The sequence below is a fragment of the Suncus etruscus genome, chromosome 12 (assembly GCF_024139225.1).
Source record: "Suncus etruscus isolate mSunEtr1 chromosome 12, mSunEtr1.pri.cur, whole genome shotgun sequence".
In the NCBI taxonomy this organism is placed as follows: Eukaryota; Metazoa; Chordata; class Mammalia; order Eulipotyphla; family Soricidae; genus Suncus; species Suncus etruscus.
In genome coordinates, this window is record NC_064859.1 from 61,887,602 (window position 1) to 61,904,263 (window position 16,662).

Below are 16,662 nucleotides of genomic sequence, written 5' to 3' on the forward strand. Positions count from 1 at the left end.
TAGGCCTCTATATTTAATTACCAAATAATGACCTGACAAAACATTTAGGCAATGCAAATTTTACTTTTCCTCTCAAATTGATTATCCCTATAATTAATGGGCCAAGAAGTATGGAGCCTGATAATTCACAGAGCTTATTTTTCCTAATGTTAATAATTAGCTTTATGTTAACTAAATTTGAAGTTTAGAAGCAATAAACTCTCGATAAGCAATATTATAAAATACAATTATAAGAACTCACATTTATATTTGAAGAGTTGCTTTATGCTTACAATAATTTTGCTAACTATAGCATTTCTCCAAAGAGTAATAATGAAGGGTGGTTAAGAACTAGACATAGGGGCCGGGAAGGTGGCGCTAGAGGTAAGGTGTCTGCCTTACAAGCGCTAGCCAAGGAACGGACCGCGGTTCGATCCCCCGGCGTCCCATATGGTCCCCCCAAGCCAGGGGCGATTTCTGAGCACATAGCCAGGAGTAATCCCTGAGCGTCAAACGGGTGTGGCCCAAAAACCAAAAAAAAAAAAAAAAAGAACTAGACATAAGATACAACTACAGATTCTAATTCATGAAAGAAAATATTACTGCTCAGAGAGAGAATTAGGATAAAAGGAAATGTAAGGTTGTTGGTAACTTACGAGTTAGGCATATAATCATAATTTTGTTTATATTTCTTGGAAACTATAAAGGGAATATTAGAGTGCATATATTTTAAAATAAAGATATAAGAATCTGGTTAGGTAGGTTTGTTTTTTTTTCCTTGAACAGAATCTTTTGTAGAACTCTAAAACTACAGTGTTGATCTAGTCACACTTCCACCATGAAGTATTAAGTCATATGGCAAATCTAGAGTTGTAAATTATGGAGAAACATTTCACTCATAGGTAAAGCTGCTATAATGCTACAAATACAGATTGGTTGGGTTTGGGGAGAATAAAAGTTTCCTATGTCTACTGAAAAAGGAGTAGTAATTTATGATCTACAATTTTCCTAATCCCATCATAGACCAGTCTGTTACATATCTACTTTCAAAGGCAGCATCTGTAAAATCTAACTATGGGTACTGGAAGTGACTAGGCAGTCAGTTAGCAAACAATCATTGTGTGTCTGAAACTAACTAGGCTTGCTGCTATGGGGAACAGAATGGAAGATATATATGGATTCTAGCTCCAAAGCTATGAAGCAGTTCAAAATGTGCTTTTCATTCCTTATTTTAAAGGAGAAAAATTCTGAACATTATGTTGATACTTACCTAAAATCCTTTTAGGTCTGAATCATTCTCCTAAAGGGTAGGTTAATTTAGGCTTTGTTACAACTGGAAGATACTGCTGATAAATAACATACATTAAAAAAAAACTAGCAGCACAATGATCGAAAGCTAGTGAAACTGGTTCTGAAAATCATACTAAGCTACTTTGGTGAAAGGCAATACATAAAAGCTTTATGATATTCTTTCTCTTTATCTCTCTCTCTCTCTCTCTGAAAGGCAATACATAAAAGCTATCTCTCCCCTCTCTCTCCCTAGCTTTTTAGGCCACACCCTGTGACACTCAGGGGTTACCCCTGGTTTATGTGCTCAGAAATTGCTCCTGGCTTGGGGGACCATATGGGATGTCAGGGGATCAAACCGCAGTCTGTCCTAGATTAGCACGTGCAAGGCAAATGCCATAGCCACCGCTCTGGCCCCTAAGAAAAAAAACAGTTTTCAGTACTCAGAATCTATTTGGTCAAAGCTTAGATTTCCTAAACTAGTCTTATTTAAACTAGCAGTTTTTTAGTGACAAGTTACTAGGCTTAATTTTGAACATACTGTTAAGTGCTGCTGACCATTTTTGAAAAGATCATTACAACTTTTCATTTCAGAAACTGCTAGAAAGCCCTGTTGATGAAAGTTGCAGAGGGCCTCTGATGGATGCATGTGAATGCAAGCTGGAGTCTACAGCAGTCTGCTCCTCAATGATCAGCCCTTAGTGCATTTTTTTCCTTGTTGCCCAGGCTCAAACCTGGGATTCACACATTGAAACACTGCTGTGCCAAAAGAACCAGATTCTGGTCCATAGCAATCAGTGAGGAAGGATGAACTCAGGAACAAAATCTCCAATGTGAGACTGTCATGAAAATAGATTTTTGACCACATCTCAGCTGGATCTCTAAACTCCCAAACTTCAAGTCATTAAATAAAGGAAAGTGATACCCTATCAATAAAGTGTTCATTCATGTTCAATGCCACATATAAAAACGTATATAGAGGAATAAATTTTTTTCAAAGAGCCAATGTCTCTTAAGAATAAACAATTGGGGTCTGGAACGATAGTATAGCACTAAGGCCCAAGGGCCCAGGTTTGATTCCCAGCTTCCCATATGGTCCCCCAAACCTGCCAAAAATGTTTTGGTTTTTTTTTTTTGCCAAGGGAGGGAAGGAGGAAAGAAAGGGAGGGTTAGGAAGAAGTCCCTAAATGGAATAAAAGAAGGAGGGAGGGAGGGAGGGAGGGAGGGAGGGAGGGAGGGAGGAAGGAAGGAAGGAAGGAAGGAAGGAAGGAAGGAAGGAAGGAAGGAAGGAAGGAAGGAAGGAAGGAAGGAAGGAAGGAAGGAAGGAAGGAAGGAAGGAAGGCCGGCCAAAAGCAATTTCCAAGGGCAGAGCCAGGAGTAGCTCCTGAGAACTTCCAGATATAAACCAAAACAAACAAAAGAACAATTGGCCACTTTGCCTTCCTTTTTTCTTTTTTTGGTATTTCTTGGGCCACACCCGTTTGATGCTCAGGGGTTACTCCTGGCTAAGCGCTCAGAAATTGCCCCTGGCTTGGGGGGACCATATGGGATGCCGAGGGGATCGAACCGCGGTCCTTCCTTGGCTAGCGCTTGCAAGGCAGACACCTTACCTCTAGCGCCACCTCACCGGCCCCACAATTGGCCACTCTGGCCACTCCTCATATACTATGGGTAAAGCACACACTGCACTGCAGACTGGCATAGCAGAATGGATAGTCAACCTAATAAAATGTACCTAAGAGGTCAGATCTTAAGAGACACATCACGTCTATACAACTCTGAAGTAGAAAGACCCATGTTTTATTGAAACAGACTGTTTCAGAAAAATGCTAATTTTTCACTAAAACAAATTCTCAAGCAATTTATATTATCTCCATTGCATATTTCTTGAGCCTTCATAAAATGTTAAGTCAGACAAATATTACATATTAAGAAACTTGTATAATTTAATGCAATCAGTCTAGGTATAAAGATTACATTTATAAAAGCAATGGTAACCATTTTCTATTTACAAATACTTTAAAATAATAATCTTAATTTCTTATATAAAATCTATGAGCAGTTAAAATCATATCCACTTAGCAGATAAGGAATCAGATATTGAAATGTAATGTCTACAAATCAATTCAGATTAAAATAGCAATCTTTAAACTTTCTGTCCAATTAAGGTCTCCCATCCTACCCAATTTAGTAAAAAGTCATAAATACACATATTGAATCTTGATAATAATGAACTATTCTTCCATTCTTCAAATAAATAGAACTGGAATGAAACAGTAAGTAGAGTTTTAAGGTAAATTAAAAGACAAAACAGAACTGGGACCAAAGATGTGACTTGATGGTCAAGTCTTGCATATATGAAGCCCTAGGCTTGATATCCACCAACACAAAAATATTTTTAAAGTGATGGAGCTGGAGAGATAGCACAGTGGTAGGGTGTTTGCCTTGCAAGCAGCTGACCCAGGACTGATGGTGCGATTTCTGAGAATAGAGTCAGGAGTAACCCCTGAGTGCTGCCGAGTGTGACCCAAAAACCAAAAAAAAAAAAAAAAAAAAAGTGAGAATGATAAATAGAAAGGACAGAAGGAAGGAGGTGAAAGATGGGGATGTAATGGAAAAAATTAAGAGGAAGTGGGGAAAGGAGGAGGAGGAGGAGGAGGGAGAAATAAAAACAAATATCATTATACAATTAGCCCATTTTCATTATTTATTCCAAGTAGCCTTTATTCCAAATAGCTGGGTAACAACAAAGACTCAAAATTGAAGCAAATCTATTTTGGGATTGGATCGTAAGTGAAGTCTTAACTGAGAAAGCACCAGAGACAAGAGTCTGGAACAAAAACTAAACAAGATATGGAAGAGTAGCTGTTAACCTATATTAGATCATCATGTTATCTCATTCAATGCTCTGGTATTTCCCACTCTATTCACATCAAAATGAAAAGGTAAAAATTTTCTGTCACAAACCAGTAGCAATAATTGTTAGAGCTTAATAAATTAACCTAATTCAGCCTCTTTAAAAAGTTTATCTTTTAAAGTGTGGCTTCTAAGATGAGTACAAAAGTACTCTAAGTATAAAAGCTTACTTTTCAGTGTATTTTTCATTCATTAGAGTATAGTGTTACATTTCCAGGATAAAATAGATAGATAATAAAAATACCAACTGACATTAAAGAGAGACTTATTCTTAGGGATAAGTGGTTATTTAATAAACTTTGGTGAGAAAATATGAAAAATGAGCCTTAATATAATCCAGGTATATAACACCCCTAAGCCAAATTTACCTCCATAAAAGAGAATTACAAATAAAAATTAGCTTAAACATAAGAAAATACTTTGATATAAAATATATTGCTGAATTTGGAAGCTCAAACTTTCTTAGTCAACTGCTGTTAGGACACTAGCTGACTTAATAAGGACTCACATTAATCCTGAGAAAATGAACAATACATAATTGTAAACCTCACTTTAAAATATCTTAACTTTTTTTTTGCAAATATTTTGTGATTTTCTGTGTAGCATTATTTGTTTTTCCTGTAAGTTTTATTAACTTTTCAATTAATTATAAAATTCATTAGGACAATAGAGCAGAAAATACTCCCTATGGAAGCTTTAAATATTTAAAATGTTACCTAGAGTCAATTCTGGTAACAAGGTAACTGAAGTATAAATAGTAGGAACTCACATTTCCTTGAACAACTGTCCTTTCTCTTAGAATACAGTAAACTTAAATAGCTAGCTCTTGCTTCATTTAACTGCAATCCCATTTTAGCACTGAATCTGATTTTTTAAAAAGTAAAGAGAAAGCATATACACTAATATTATACCAAATGCTATCAAATAGGTTCCTACAGAAATGTTTTTCTATATATTTCTAAAGTCACTTCTCAAAGGTTATTTTTATTAAAAGACTGATTTATCTTATTATCATTATTTTTGAAATACTTTTCTTTGAGTATTTTACTGAACTTATCAGTTAACACCATTATATACCTTAAGTCCAAGATATGAATCGATATAATACTTACTTTCAATAATAAAGATGTATAAAACAAACAGGGCTGCCATTATTATATACTCTAATACATGAGAATTAATACAAACAACTTTTCATAAAAATACAATTTCTAATCAATATGGGAGATTGCTATGAAGGCTTTTAAATACTTAAAACACCAGGCAGCCCCCTCTATTACAGAATTTCAGTCAGGTGATATCTGAAAAAGATTCTTTATTGGTACACATATATAATCAACTATACCTTCAACCTGTTTGCTATATAAGTAAAAATATAGAACCTTGACATTTAAAACATCAATGATACAGATTCTCACTGGATCTTTCAAAATGTTAAAAACTGCCAAAGTTATGATCAATACAATTATTGCAGCTACATCATTGCAAAATTAATACATTATACTGCTAGAGACAAAAACATCAAAACACATATAAACATCACCATGTAACTGGCAATAATTCATAACTATATGAAAAATTAAGTTAAAATTTATGTCAGAATGGGAATTTTTCACTTTAGCAAACAATCTATTGTTTCCAACTTCAATGATACAGTATACAATAAAATACTCAGACATTCAAATGCTCGGTATACACAAATAATATTGCCAATACTAATATAAGTGATTGCCTTAAACACGAACTGCTCTGCTAATTGTGGTTAAGAAAACGTTTTCTATTTCATTTTACATTTTAGTTAGCAGTGAGCATTATGTATTAATCAGTTCTGTTTGACAAATAGAGAACCCTAGTCAAAATACTGCTTCTCAAAAGTAATGTACATCATATTGCTTGAAACTAACAACCATTATAAAAGTGATTATTTATCTAAACATTGATTATGAAAGAAACCGGCATATTTTCAAGCAGAATGTTGAGTTCATAATGTTTTATTTACAATAAAAGTATTTTTACTGAAGCTAACATGATATATAGGTTTCTATGTCAATTACTACAGTCTCTTAAAATTATAAAAATATTATATAAAATACCACAGGCTTTAGAGGATATAACTTCATGTGGTTCTGATACTAGCAGCTGAAAAGTGTTTATAATTTAAAAATAAATAAACTATAGAGGTAAACCAGTTACAAAACAGCAGAGGACTGTCATAGACACGAGAATGAAAAGAATTGCTTAAATAGACAACAGCTAACAAAATGGTGAAGCAGTTGGATCAAAAGTTTTAAAAACCTCTTTTAGAGATTTGTCATCTGTTTCTCTACTGGGATCATTCTCTGTGGTAGGGCTTGCCTGTCCTGGCTGTCTTCCCTGCCTTGGATCACTGTACTGGGGTCTAATTAAACCTGTTAGTGCCTGAATAGGAAGACTGTGCACTGCTGGAACTTGAACTGTGCTGGAGCCCTTGAGACCATCAGCCTGTGGATTAGCTGCCCCATCATCAGTGATTTCCACATTTGGAGTTGTTTTCTGTAGAATTGCTTCTCCAGAAGGTTCAGTTTTGTCACCATTTTTTAAGCCACCACCTTTTTTCTGGCTGTCCCCATTTTCTGCTGTTAGCTCTGAAGTTGATGATGAACCAGGCTCTCTAGGATCATACAGGCTAATACCGCTAAGAACTGAACTTGTAGTTCCCAGTGGAACTGATGATGAGAGTTTAGGAGCATATGGAGGTAAAGCCCTGGGACCAGAATTACTAGCTACTGTCCCAGAGGGCTGTGAAGAAGCAGAATTTGATCTGGCCAAATGTGGGGCACCCTTTGATATATATGACTCTTTCATAGCTGTTTGATGAGACTCTGTATTGTGAAGTCTATGAAGTCTAGGATCAAAGGTTTTCTGTAGCCTAGGATCTCCTAATTTACTTCCTGAACTATGCCCATTTCCAAATTGTTCTAAGTATCCTTCTCTGTTTGTTGTGTTAATTTTGGCTTTAGCAGCTAATTTAGAATCAGTGGGAATGGTGTTTTGATGAAGATCACTTTTTGTGTTCCATAACCTACTGAGTCTCTGGTCAGCTATAAGAGGGGGCAGAGGTAAATTGATTGAAGATACTGGGTCAGGTTTAGGTAAAGGGACAGGAAGTAAGTCTTCTGGAGCCCACACAATGTGTTTTGCAAAGTTGGGTTTGGTTAGGATAATATCCATTTTAATGTGACTGAATTGTCTCAGTTGTGACCTTGGATCCTGTAGCACTACACCAGGGGAAGAGTCCAAAGGAATTATAAAAGCTTTTTCTCTCAGTTCTCTCTCTGTATCTTCATCATCATCATCTCTTTTGTGTTTGACATTACAGTCAGCATTTACATTATGTATATCAAACTTGGCTCCACTAACAGAAGAGCCCACATGACTACTGCCATTCCCTCTTAATTTCCTGGGATCCCAAGCAAGTCTAAGATCCAGAGGGGTAGATTCAGATTTTCTAATATCGTGCCTTGGGATAGTCCTAAGTCTAGGGTCAACAACTTGGTTTCCTTTATTTTTGTCTTTAGCAAGTCTTGGATCTGTAGGAGTGCTGAGTTCTGTGGAAGTTTGCTTCTGATTCCTTAAAGTTTCTGTTTGTTTCTGTAATGTTTTCAGTATTGACTTGACACTGCTTCCTTCTTCCTCTTCACTACTTGAATACCAATTAACAGTATCATCTAAATGCAGATGAAAACTTATTATTAAGAATGAAGTATTTATATTGGTCTTAAGTGAGATTTTAAAAGCATATTATTTCTATGGCCAAGAGATAGTACAATGGCATACAAATAAGATCCCCAGCACCAAAATAAATCTCAGGAGTGATCTCTGAGCATAGCCAGAATTAAGTCCTGAGCACCGCTGGTATAAAAGTAAAAATTAATTAAAAGCATACTATTTCTGAAATAAGTGTACTCCCAAGTTCTAGAAAAATGCATCATAGAAATACTAATGTTTCCACACAGGAACAATAAAAGATACAGTACAACAATGATCAATTCAAAAGAAGCTATGAGGGGCTGAAGCAAAGTATAGCAGAAAGAATATTTGCTTTTCATGTAGCTAACCTGTGTTTGATCCCTAGTACCCCTTACGGTTCCCAAGTCCCACCAGGGATCCCTAAACACAAAGCCAGGAATAAGACCTGAGAATAGCCTAGTGTGGCCCAAAATAAATATCAAAAAAGCAAAAACGATGTATAATACTAAACCATATGTAGTTTCCTTTAGTTAGAGAAAAATCTATTCAAACTGGCTAAAAGGGACTCAGAACTTTTTATGGTATAATAGGCAGAAATGGGGAAAAAGGGAATATAAAATACTGTTTAATTAAAGAATTAAATTTCATAGTTCTGAATTTGCCAAGTAACAAATATTTTAAAAATATGAAGAAAGCAAACCACTAATGATTGTTTAAAGGACAATAAAAACTGATCGACCAAAATAGAGACTTTAGACTTTATTTTTATTTTATTTTTTTTTTTTTTTGGTTTTTGGGCCACACCCGGTAACGCTCAGGGGTTACTCCTGGCTATGTGCTCAGAAGTTGCTCCTGGCTTGGGGGACCATATGGGACACCAGGGGATCGAACCGCGGTCCGTCCAAGGCTAGCGCAGGCAAGGCAGGCACCTTACCTTTAGCGCCACCGCCCGGCCCCTAGACTTTATTTTTTGATGTTGAATTTTTGTTGTTGATTAAGCAGTTGTTTGTTTGGTTCCAGAAATCAAACCCAAGACCTCACACATACAAGGCATGTGCCCTCCCCTGAACCACTCCCCTGATCCCCATTTTTGTTTTTTTTGGGTACACCCAGTGGTGTTCCTGGCTGTTCTTGGCAGACACAGGGTAATGCCAGGGATCAAACCCAACTTAGCTGCGTACAAGTGCCTGACCCACTGTACTATCACTGTATAATGGCTCTGCCCCCAGGTCAATATTTTAGGTGTTTGACCTATGTGAATACATTAGTAATTCAAATATTACATGAAAAAATAATGAAACTAATGCCCTAAAATGTATGTTCTTTTTTAACTTTTTTTTGGGGGGGGCCACACCCATTTGACGTTCAGGGGTTACTCCTGGCTATGCGCTCAGAAATCGCCCCTGGCTTGGGGGGACCATATGGGACGCCGGGGGATCGAACCGTGGTCCATCCTACACTAGCGCTTGCAAGGCAGAAACCTTACCTCTAGCGCCACCTTCCCAGCCCCTAAAATGTATGTTTTTGAGAGCATTTTGGATCTGACTTCTACAGCTTTTTTAATACTAATGTATTAGAGACAAAGTTTAGAAGCAGTCTTCTAAAAGTCTTCTCTTAAGTAAACCAAAAGAAAATCAGAAAAACCAAATTAGAAAATCACTTTTCTAATCAGAAATTAGAAAAGTGAGTCTCCTTCCTATCCATTAAAATACATGCAGGGTGGATCTGGAGAGAAAATACAGCAAACAGGGTGCTTGCCTTGTACACAACCAACTCAGCTTCAAATCCTGGCAACCCATAAGTTCCACTAAGCCAGCCAGGAGTGCAGAACCAGGAATTAGCTCTAAGCACCACCAGGCATGACCCAAAGATTTAATAAATAAACATAAAATTAAAGATACCTACGTTGCCTCATGACAGACCAATCAATTGTTATAGATTCTCTTTTCGAAACTCAATTTTAGTACTTAATGTGTTGCTATTACGTGGAACTTTAATGTTACATACTTGTTACATACTTAATAGAGTAATTTGAATAGAGTAATGAATATAAAACAAACTTTCATCTTTAGAGTAGGGATATGGTTTAAAAAGTACATTGGGTTGAAGACATAGAACAAGGGTTAAGGCACTTGCTCTGCATGGGATCAATGCATAAATAGTTCCCAAAGCATTATCAGGAATGATTCCTGAGCACAGATCCAGAAATAAGCCCTAAGCACCATGAGTGTGACTCCAAATAAAAGTATATTTGAACCCCTGGAATCAATCCTTGAAATCATACAAACACAAAATTTCTTTTGGATATTTCAAAAAAAAAAATAGAACTACTAGTATTTCATTCCTAGGTAATCTATCAAAATAACACAAAAATTCTTATTCAAAAAGATATATACACACCTATACTGACTTAATATTCATATAAATGCAGTGCTCTATATTAAAGCGAAGATTTAGATGTAGACAAAGATTTGTCTAGAAATGGGGAAATAGTTCAAGGAGATTGGACACATATGCTGTAGCCCTAGATTTGATCCCTGGAATCACACTGTCCCCTGGACAGTGCCAGGTGTGGCCCCAATCAAAACCAAAACAAACACAACAGAAAGATATGGTATATCTAAACATTTGAGTACAATTCACGCACCAGCAAACATGGAATATTTCCTTTTGTCACAACATGGATAAAACTTATAGGGTTATCTGAGCAAATTAGGTCAGAAAAAAAAAAGGACAGGAGCCAGAGAGATAGCACAGCCAGTAAGGCATTTGTCTTGCACGCAGTTGACCCAGGACAGATGGTAGTTCAAATTTCGGCATCCCATATGGTCCCCATAGCCTGCCAGGAGCAATTTCTGAGCATAGAGCCAGGAGTAACCCGAGCACCACTGGGTGTGACCCAAAAACCAAAAGAAAATGAAAAAAGAAAAGGGGCCGGAGAGATAGCTTGGAGGCGGGGCATTTGCCTTGCATGCAGGTCAGTGGTTTGAATCCCGGCATTCCATATGTTCCCCTGAGCCTGTTAGTATAGGTTTCTGAATGTAGAGCCAGGAGTAACCCCTGAACGCTGCCGGGTGTGACTCAAAAACCGAAAGGAAAAAAAAAACCCACAACAAAGAAAAGAAAGAGGAAAAAAAGAACAAATACTGGAGCATACCACTTATAACTGGACAAAGAAATGTAGAAAAGAGACAATGTTCAACAAAAACAAATCCTTACACTCTGACCATAAAATTCAGGTTACCAATGGTTGGAACAATGGGTTAAAAGGATGATAGAGGGAGTATGACAGGTTATGAAAGACACTTTGATGGTAGGTATGGTGTGGAAACAACGTCCTCCTAAAAAATATTTACAATATTAAAACCAATGTCACTTTAGTAAAATTTCATTTAGGGAACAGGGACTGTTCAGTAGTAAAATGCCTGATCTGCAAGTATTAAGTCTATAGGCTGTAATTTTGATCTTTGGCATTTGCCTCACATAATATGTAGATGCGATTCCAGTGGCTCTGCTATGTTGGAAATCCACTGCCACAATGATAAAACCAAATGTGTATGTCATTGTATAAACAACAGCAGAGTAAAAGAAGGGGGAAATAAATTATTAAATAAAAACAATTATCTTGGTGTGCTACACCCAGTGATGCTTAGGGGTTACTATTGCTCTGTGTTCAAAAAAATCACTCATGGGAGCCAGAGAGATAACATAGAGATAGGGCACGCACCCTGGTTTGAATCTCAGCATCCAATATGATACCCCGAGCCTGCCAGGGGCTATTTCTGAGCGTAGAGTCAGAAGTAACCTCTGAACTCTGCTGGGTGTGACACCCCCCCAAAAAAAAAAAAACAAACCAAAAATACTCATGGTACTCAGGGACCCATATGGAATATCAGGGATTAAATCTGGTTCAGTCACATGCAAGACAAGAGCTCTACCCACTGTACTATAGCTCTGACCACAAATAAATTATTTTTTAGATTTAAAAAAATGCATGTACTATTCCACAATGGCAAGGTAAGGAGTCAATGATACAGTACAGGGTAGGGTTCTTGCCTTACAAGCAAATGAAAAAACAAGACACAAAAGACTTGTACATACCTTGTATCTGAAAAACAAAAACAAAAAACAACTAGAGCCTTAGGAAATGAGTCACTAACAATGCATATATCATGTATGTGTGATGTTCTGTAAGGTAAAATTTGTTGTTGTTGTTATTATTATTATTATTATTATTATTATTATTTTGGTTTTTTGGGCCACAATCGGCATTGCCCAGGGTTTACTTCTGGCTCTGTGCTAAGAAGTTTCTCCTAGCAGGCTTGGGGGACCATATTGGATGCCGGATTCAAACCAGGTTTCGTCCTGTGTTGGCTGCATGCAAGGCAAATGCCTTACTGCTGTGCTATTGCTCTGGCCCAAAATTTTGTTATTTTTATTCGTTTTGCTTTTGTCACACCCACTATGTCAATAATCAAATCTAGATCAAACTATACAAGTGCCATACTCACTGTCTTATCTCTCTGGCCCCATGTAAGGTATGTTTGATTCCTGGTACTGCCCCACATCTCTGTGAATGCCAGGTATGGTTGTGGTTGTATGTGTATGTGTGGGAAAATAATCCTACTTTAAGATTCTTTTTACTTTTCAAATTTTAACCTACACAAGATCACTTTAGAACCACTGTGTGAAAAAACAGGTAAGATGCCAGAACGTGAACTAGTATAGGGATCAGGGATACATGCTTTGCATGCTGGAAAGTGTGGTGGGAGCCTCACTACTGCATGTCTTTGAAGCACTACCATATGTGGCCTTAGGGACCCCTAAACCTACTGCTAGGGTAACCCCAGTAGTTCCCAGCAGGCCTGAGCAGAGCTGCATTCTTGGGCTCTAGAACTGAAAAAGTTCAACCACGTTAGTGAGTATTGCTGGGAGCAGTCCCTGACCCCAAAAAGAAAAGATGCTATCACAGTAATTAATATACCTTCTTCCTTGCTTTGTCCTCTCAGAGTTTGAGTGCTGCTTGGTTCTTCACCTTCTTGGTATTTCTGGGTTAGTCTAACAAAAAGAGCTCTCTGCACTGCAGGAAGGAGACCTGGTGCAGGCAAGGAGCCATGGTCTGTCATACTGTTGCCGCCATCAGAACCACTACCATGGTTAGGTGCCTCTTGAGCAATGGGAGATTGATGCTGGGTAAATTCACCATGCCACATTCCATCTACAACGTAACACAGAAATACAGAGACACTGATTTATGGGACCATAAATTCCCACAGTGAGTCATAAAAAACTGAAGCTCTAATAATAATCATATATTACTGTGATCATAATATTGTTATATTATTATATCACTATATTATTGTAATTATATAATGATTATTGAATTAATTTGTGATTATATACTTTAATTGAATAGTAAGTTAACTTTAAATCCTATCTCATTAGTTTGATCTAAAACATACATTCTGAAAGAAGCATCATTCACCGACCTACCTGTTAACTTTGTAGCAGCTTCTCTAGTGCAGCTAATTAACAGTCACAAAGGGAACAAGATGAAGAAGAACTAACTTCACCCTCCACAGTGAAATTACAGTAGCATATGTGACCACATATGTGGATGTGGAAGATGCCTATTACTTCAATTTCATATTGGACAGTAATATTCATGTGGAAGTCCATAATTATGGGGTGCCACTTACTGACTCATCAAGTCTGCTCTTATAGGGGAGTGAACTACAAAGACTCACCTCCAGAGAATAATAAACACAATGGGGAAGCTGCCTAAGAGTCTCCAAGTTCATAGAGTGGAAAAACTGCTCAGAAGGCTCTACCAATATCAACCAACTCTATAACCTTTCAGATAAAGATTTTAGGGGCACCATGATGCAACTGTTTAATGAACTCAAAAAAGGAGTTCAAGAAAATAAAAGCAGAAATGAGAACACTACAATAAAAAATGACAGAAGAGTATGGTAGGTGAAATAAAAAACTCAATGAAAGGTTTAACAAGAGTAGTTAACAACTGATAAGGAAAAAAATAAGAGAACTTCAAGATGGAATGCAGAAAAACTCTAGAAATCAACAGACAAAGAAAGAAAGCCTGAAAAAAAAATGAACAGTACACCAAGAAACTGGTATAAGTTTAAGAGGAATCATATATGATCATCAGAGTAAATGAAGAACAGGAAGGAGAATTCAATGAAGAATCAACAGTCCAAGAAATCACAGACGAGATTTTTTTCAGAGTTGAGGAGTGCATTCATTCAGACTCAAGAAATCCAAATGTCAAGAGAGATCCAAACCAAAAAAAAAAAAAATCCAAGACGTAATCAGAATAACAAAGCTAAAGACAGAAAATGTCATGCAGCTTGCCGGCATGGGGTTTGGGGAGACTCCAGGCCAAAGGCCTTCTCCCTAGCTTGGGGGTGCTGGGAGGCTAGGCAGGCCCCCAACCATCCACCTCTTCTTCCCCCGGTCTCCTGGCCTTCCCTGGGTGCCAGCCCAGGCAGCCAGAAAGATGGGTTCTGGGAAGTTTACTCTATAGGGGTCCCCAGGTTATCCCTGCCCTTCCCTCAGCATTAGGGGGAAAGGGCACGGGGAGGAGGGTAGGCAGATGTCTGGCTTCTGATTCTCCACTGAATCCTTTCTTGATCTGGAGGCTAGCTCTTGCTGGCATGGGGTTTGGGGAGACCCCAGACCAAAGGTCTTCTTCCTAGCTTGGGGTGCTGGGAGGCTAGGCAGGCCTAGCTGGTTGCTGGGCTGTGCTGAGGTAGTCACTGGCAACTTTTTCTCCATTTTCAAAACCAGTACAGTATATATTAATAGTAATCCCTGTGTTTAAAGTATGTTTTGCATATGCAGAATGTCCATCTTGTATATTGCCCTTTCTCACACCCCTAGAAGCTCATTTCTGGTCCTTCACTCCCTCACCCCCAACCATCATTACCCTACATTTACCCTTTTTACCTTCAGTACTGCACAGGCCAAATCACAGACTAAAGTGGTACACCGGATTTAACACCCCAACTATTTCAAAAGACATAAAAGGAACACATACATGTTTTTTGAATATTACTAAATATTCTCTTATACAGTGACTATTTTCCCAACTATTTGTCTGTTCTTCCCTTTGTGATCTGTTCAATAAGGAATTCTGATAGAAGAGTCCCTCAGTTTAAAGTTTATGTTTGAACCAAGTCACGGCGATTGTTGGACTTTTTCTAGTGGTCCCTATATTCACCAATAACGCCATGTGGCATTGTTCCTCTTTTGCATAGGCACATTAAAATGGGAAAATACTATACATACAAACAAGTTCTTATCTAATAGAGATAGGAACACACAAATCTTGTAATGCAATAGGACCTTACACCCTGAATATTGTCATAATGACCTGGCTTAGGCCTCAGAAGAATGGGAATTCTCCATCCACCCTTGAACCAGGGATGCCATCTATGAAACAACCAAGGTTGTCTATAACATCACCTGGGAGCAGTCCTCTACCAGGGAAGACACTACTGCTGTTCTCACATCGACCTACTCAAAAGAGACTTCCCTTAATACCCAGAAGACTTAACAACAACAACGACCTGCTTTCAGGACAGGGCTCTCTGCATTGCCCTCTGATTGTGAGGTGAAGCATCCTGACTTCGATGTAGGATATGCACAGATTCCAGGATCTTTAACTACAGAAACCTGACACCAACAGCAGTGACTATGTGAAAAGTGGAGGTGTGTTGGCACAGCAGACAGTGACTTGGGTTGGACAGCCTAGTGTGCCTGGAGCCTAGAGTTGGTCATATGCCAGAAAACTTCAAGGGTAAGGTCTCCTTGTATTTAGGCCAAGGGTTTTCCTTTTCATGCTCCCCATATTTTGCTGGGCCTATGTAAACAACAACTGTCACTCTAACACCGTTTTGGCTGTGCTCCTTTGACTAATCCTTAAAAAAACCACTTAAAATTTTGAATTTAACTTAAACTAATAAGCATGTGCATGGAACTATAAAAAGAAAATATTATGCCTTCAATGTTAAAGGAGTTACATAAATTTTGTGGCTTTAGATTGCTTTGTGTACTGCTAAGAAATGTTATAATATACTACAATCTAGGGACTTGAGGGACAAAGTAATTGTGCATGGGTTTTGTTTTATTTTTCTTAATGCTCTTTGGCTGAAAATTCAAAATTGGATTGTCAACAAGGAGATTTCTTCTTAGAATTCTGTTTATGGGTGACTGTCTTCCCACTGTAACTTTACCTTGTCCTCTTTCTTTGCACCTTTGATCTCATAAAAAAAACAATAACAAAAAATTAATTTGTGTTTCTTTTTTTTTGCTTAGGCAAAGGAAGTATTGGGGAGATTAGAAAGGGAATTAATTCCCTTTATGGTCCTGTTTTGACTCTTTTCCCCCCATTTCTCCACCCAGTGCATTGTCTGGAACTGGAAAGTGAGGGACACATGGAGCGTAACCTAGGAACAGATGGGTGACAAACTGGAGCTCTAGACTGGGTTTGGATGTCTTATGTCTTTGATGGCATTATGTCTCTGCCTGCCTTCTTCCTAGGCATCCCATATGGTCCCCTGGGGCCCACCAGGAGTGATTCCTGAGTGCAGAGCCAGGAGTTAACCTCTTAGCATCGGTGAATGTGGCTGAAAAACCAAAGTCCAAATAAGAATATATGCACATTTATCATCATTGCCATACTTAGTACAATAGACAAAGTTTGAAAACAGCTCAAATGCACAACTACAA

General features: G+C 37.9%; 1 protein-coding gene across 1 annotated transcript in view; it reads right to left on the reverse strand.

Annotated features, from left to right (window-relative positions):
• Positions 1-5,728: 5,728 nt before the first annotated feature.
• The window catches only part of ZC3H6 (zinc finger CCCH-type containing 6), a 75,955-nt gene continuing 65,021 nt past the window's right edge, over positions 5,729-16,662 (reverse strand). Inside the window, exons 11-12 of the mRNA XM_049784392.1 lie at positions 12,896-13,129; positions 5,729-7,889 (exon numbers count right to left, since the gene is read on the reverse strand). Coding sequence (XP_049640349.1) covers positions 6,436-7,889; positions 12,896-13,129 — 1,688 coding nt within the window. The 3' untranslated portion in view covers positions 5,729-6,435. The remainder of the gene's footprint in view (positions 7,890-12,895; positions 13,130-16,662) is intronic.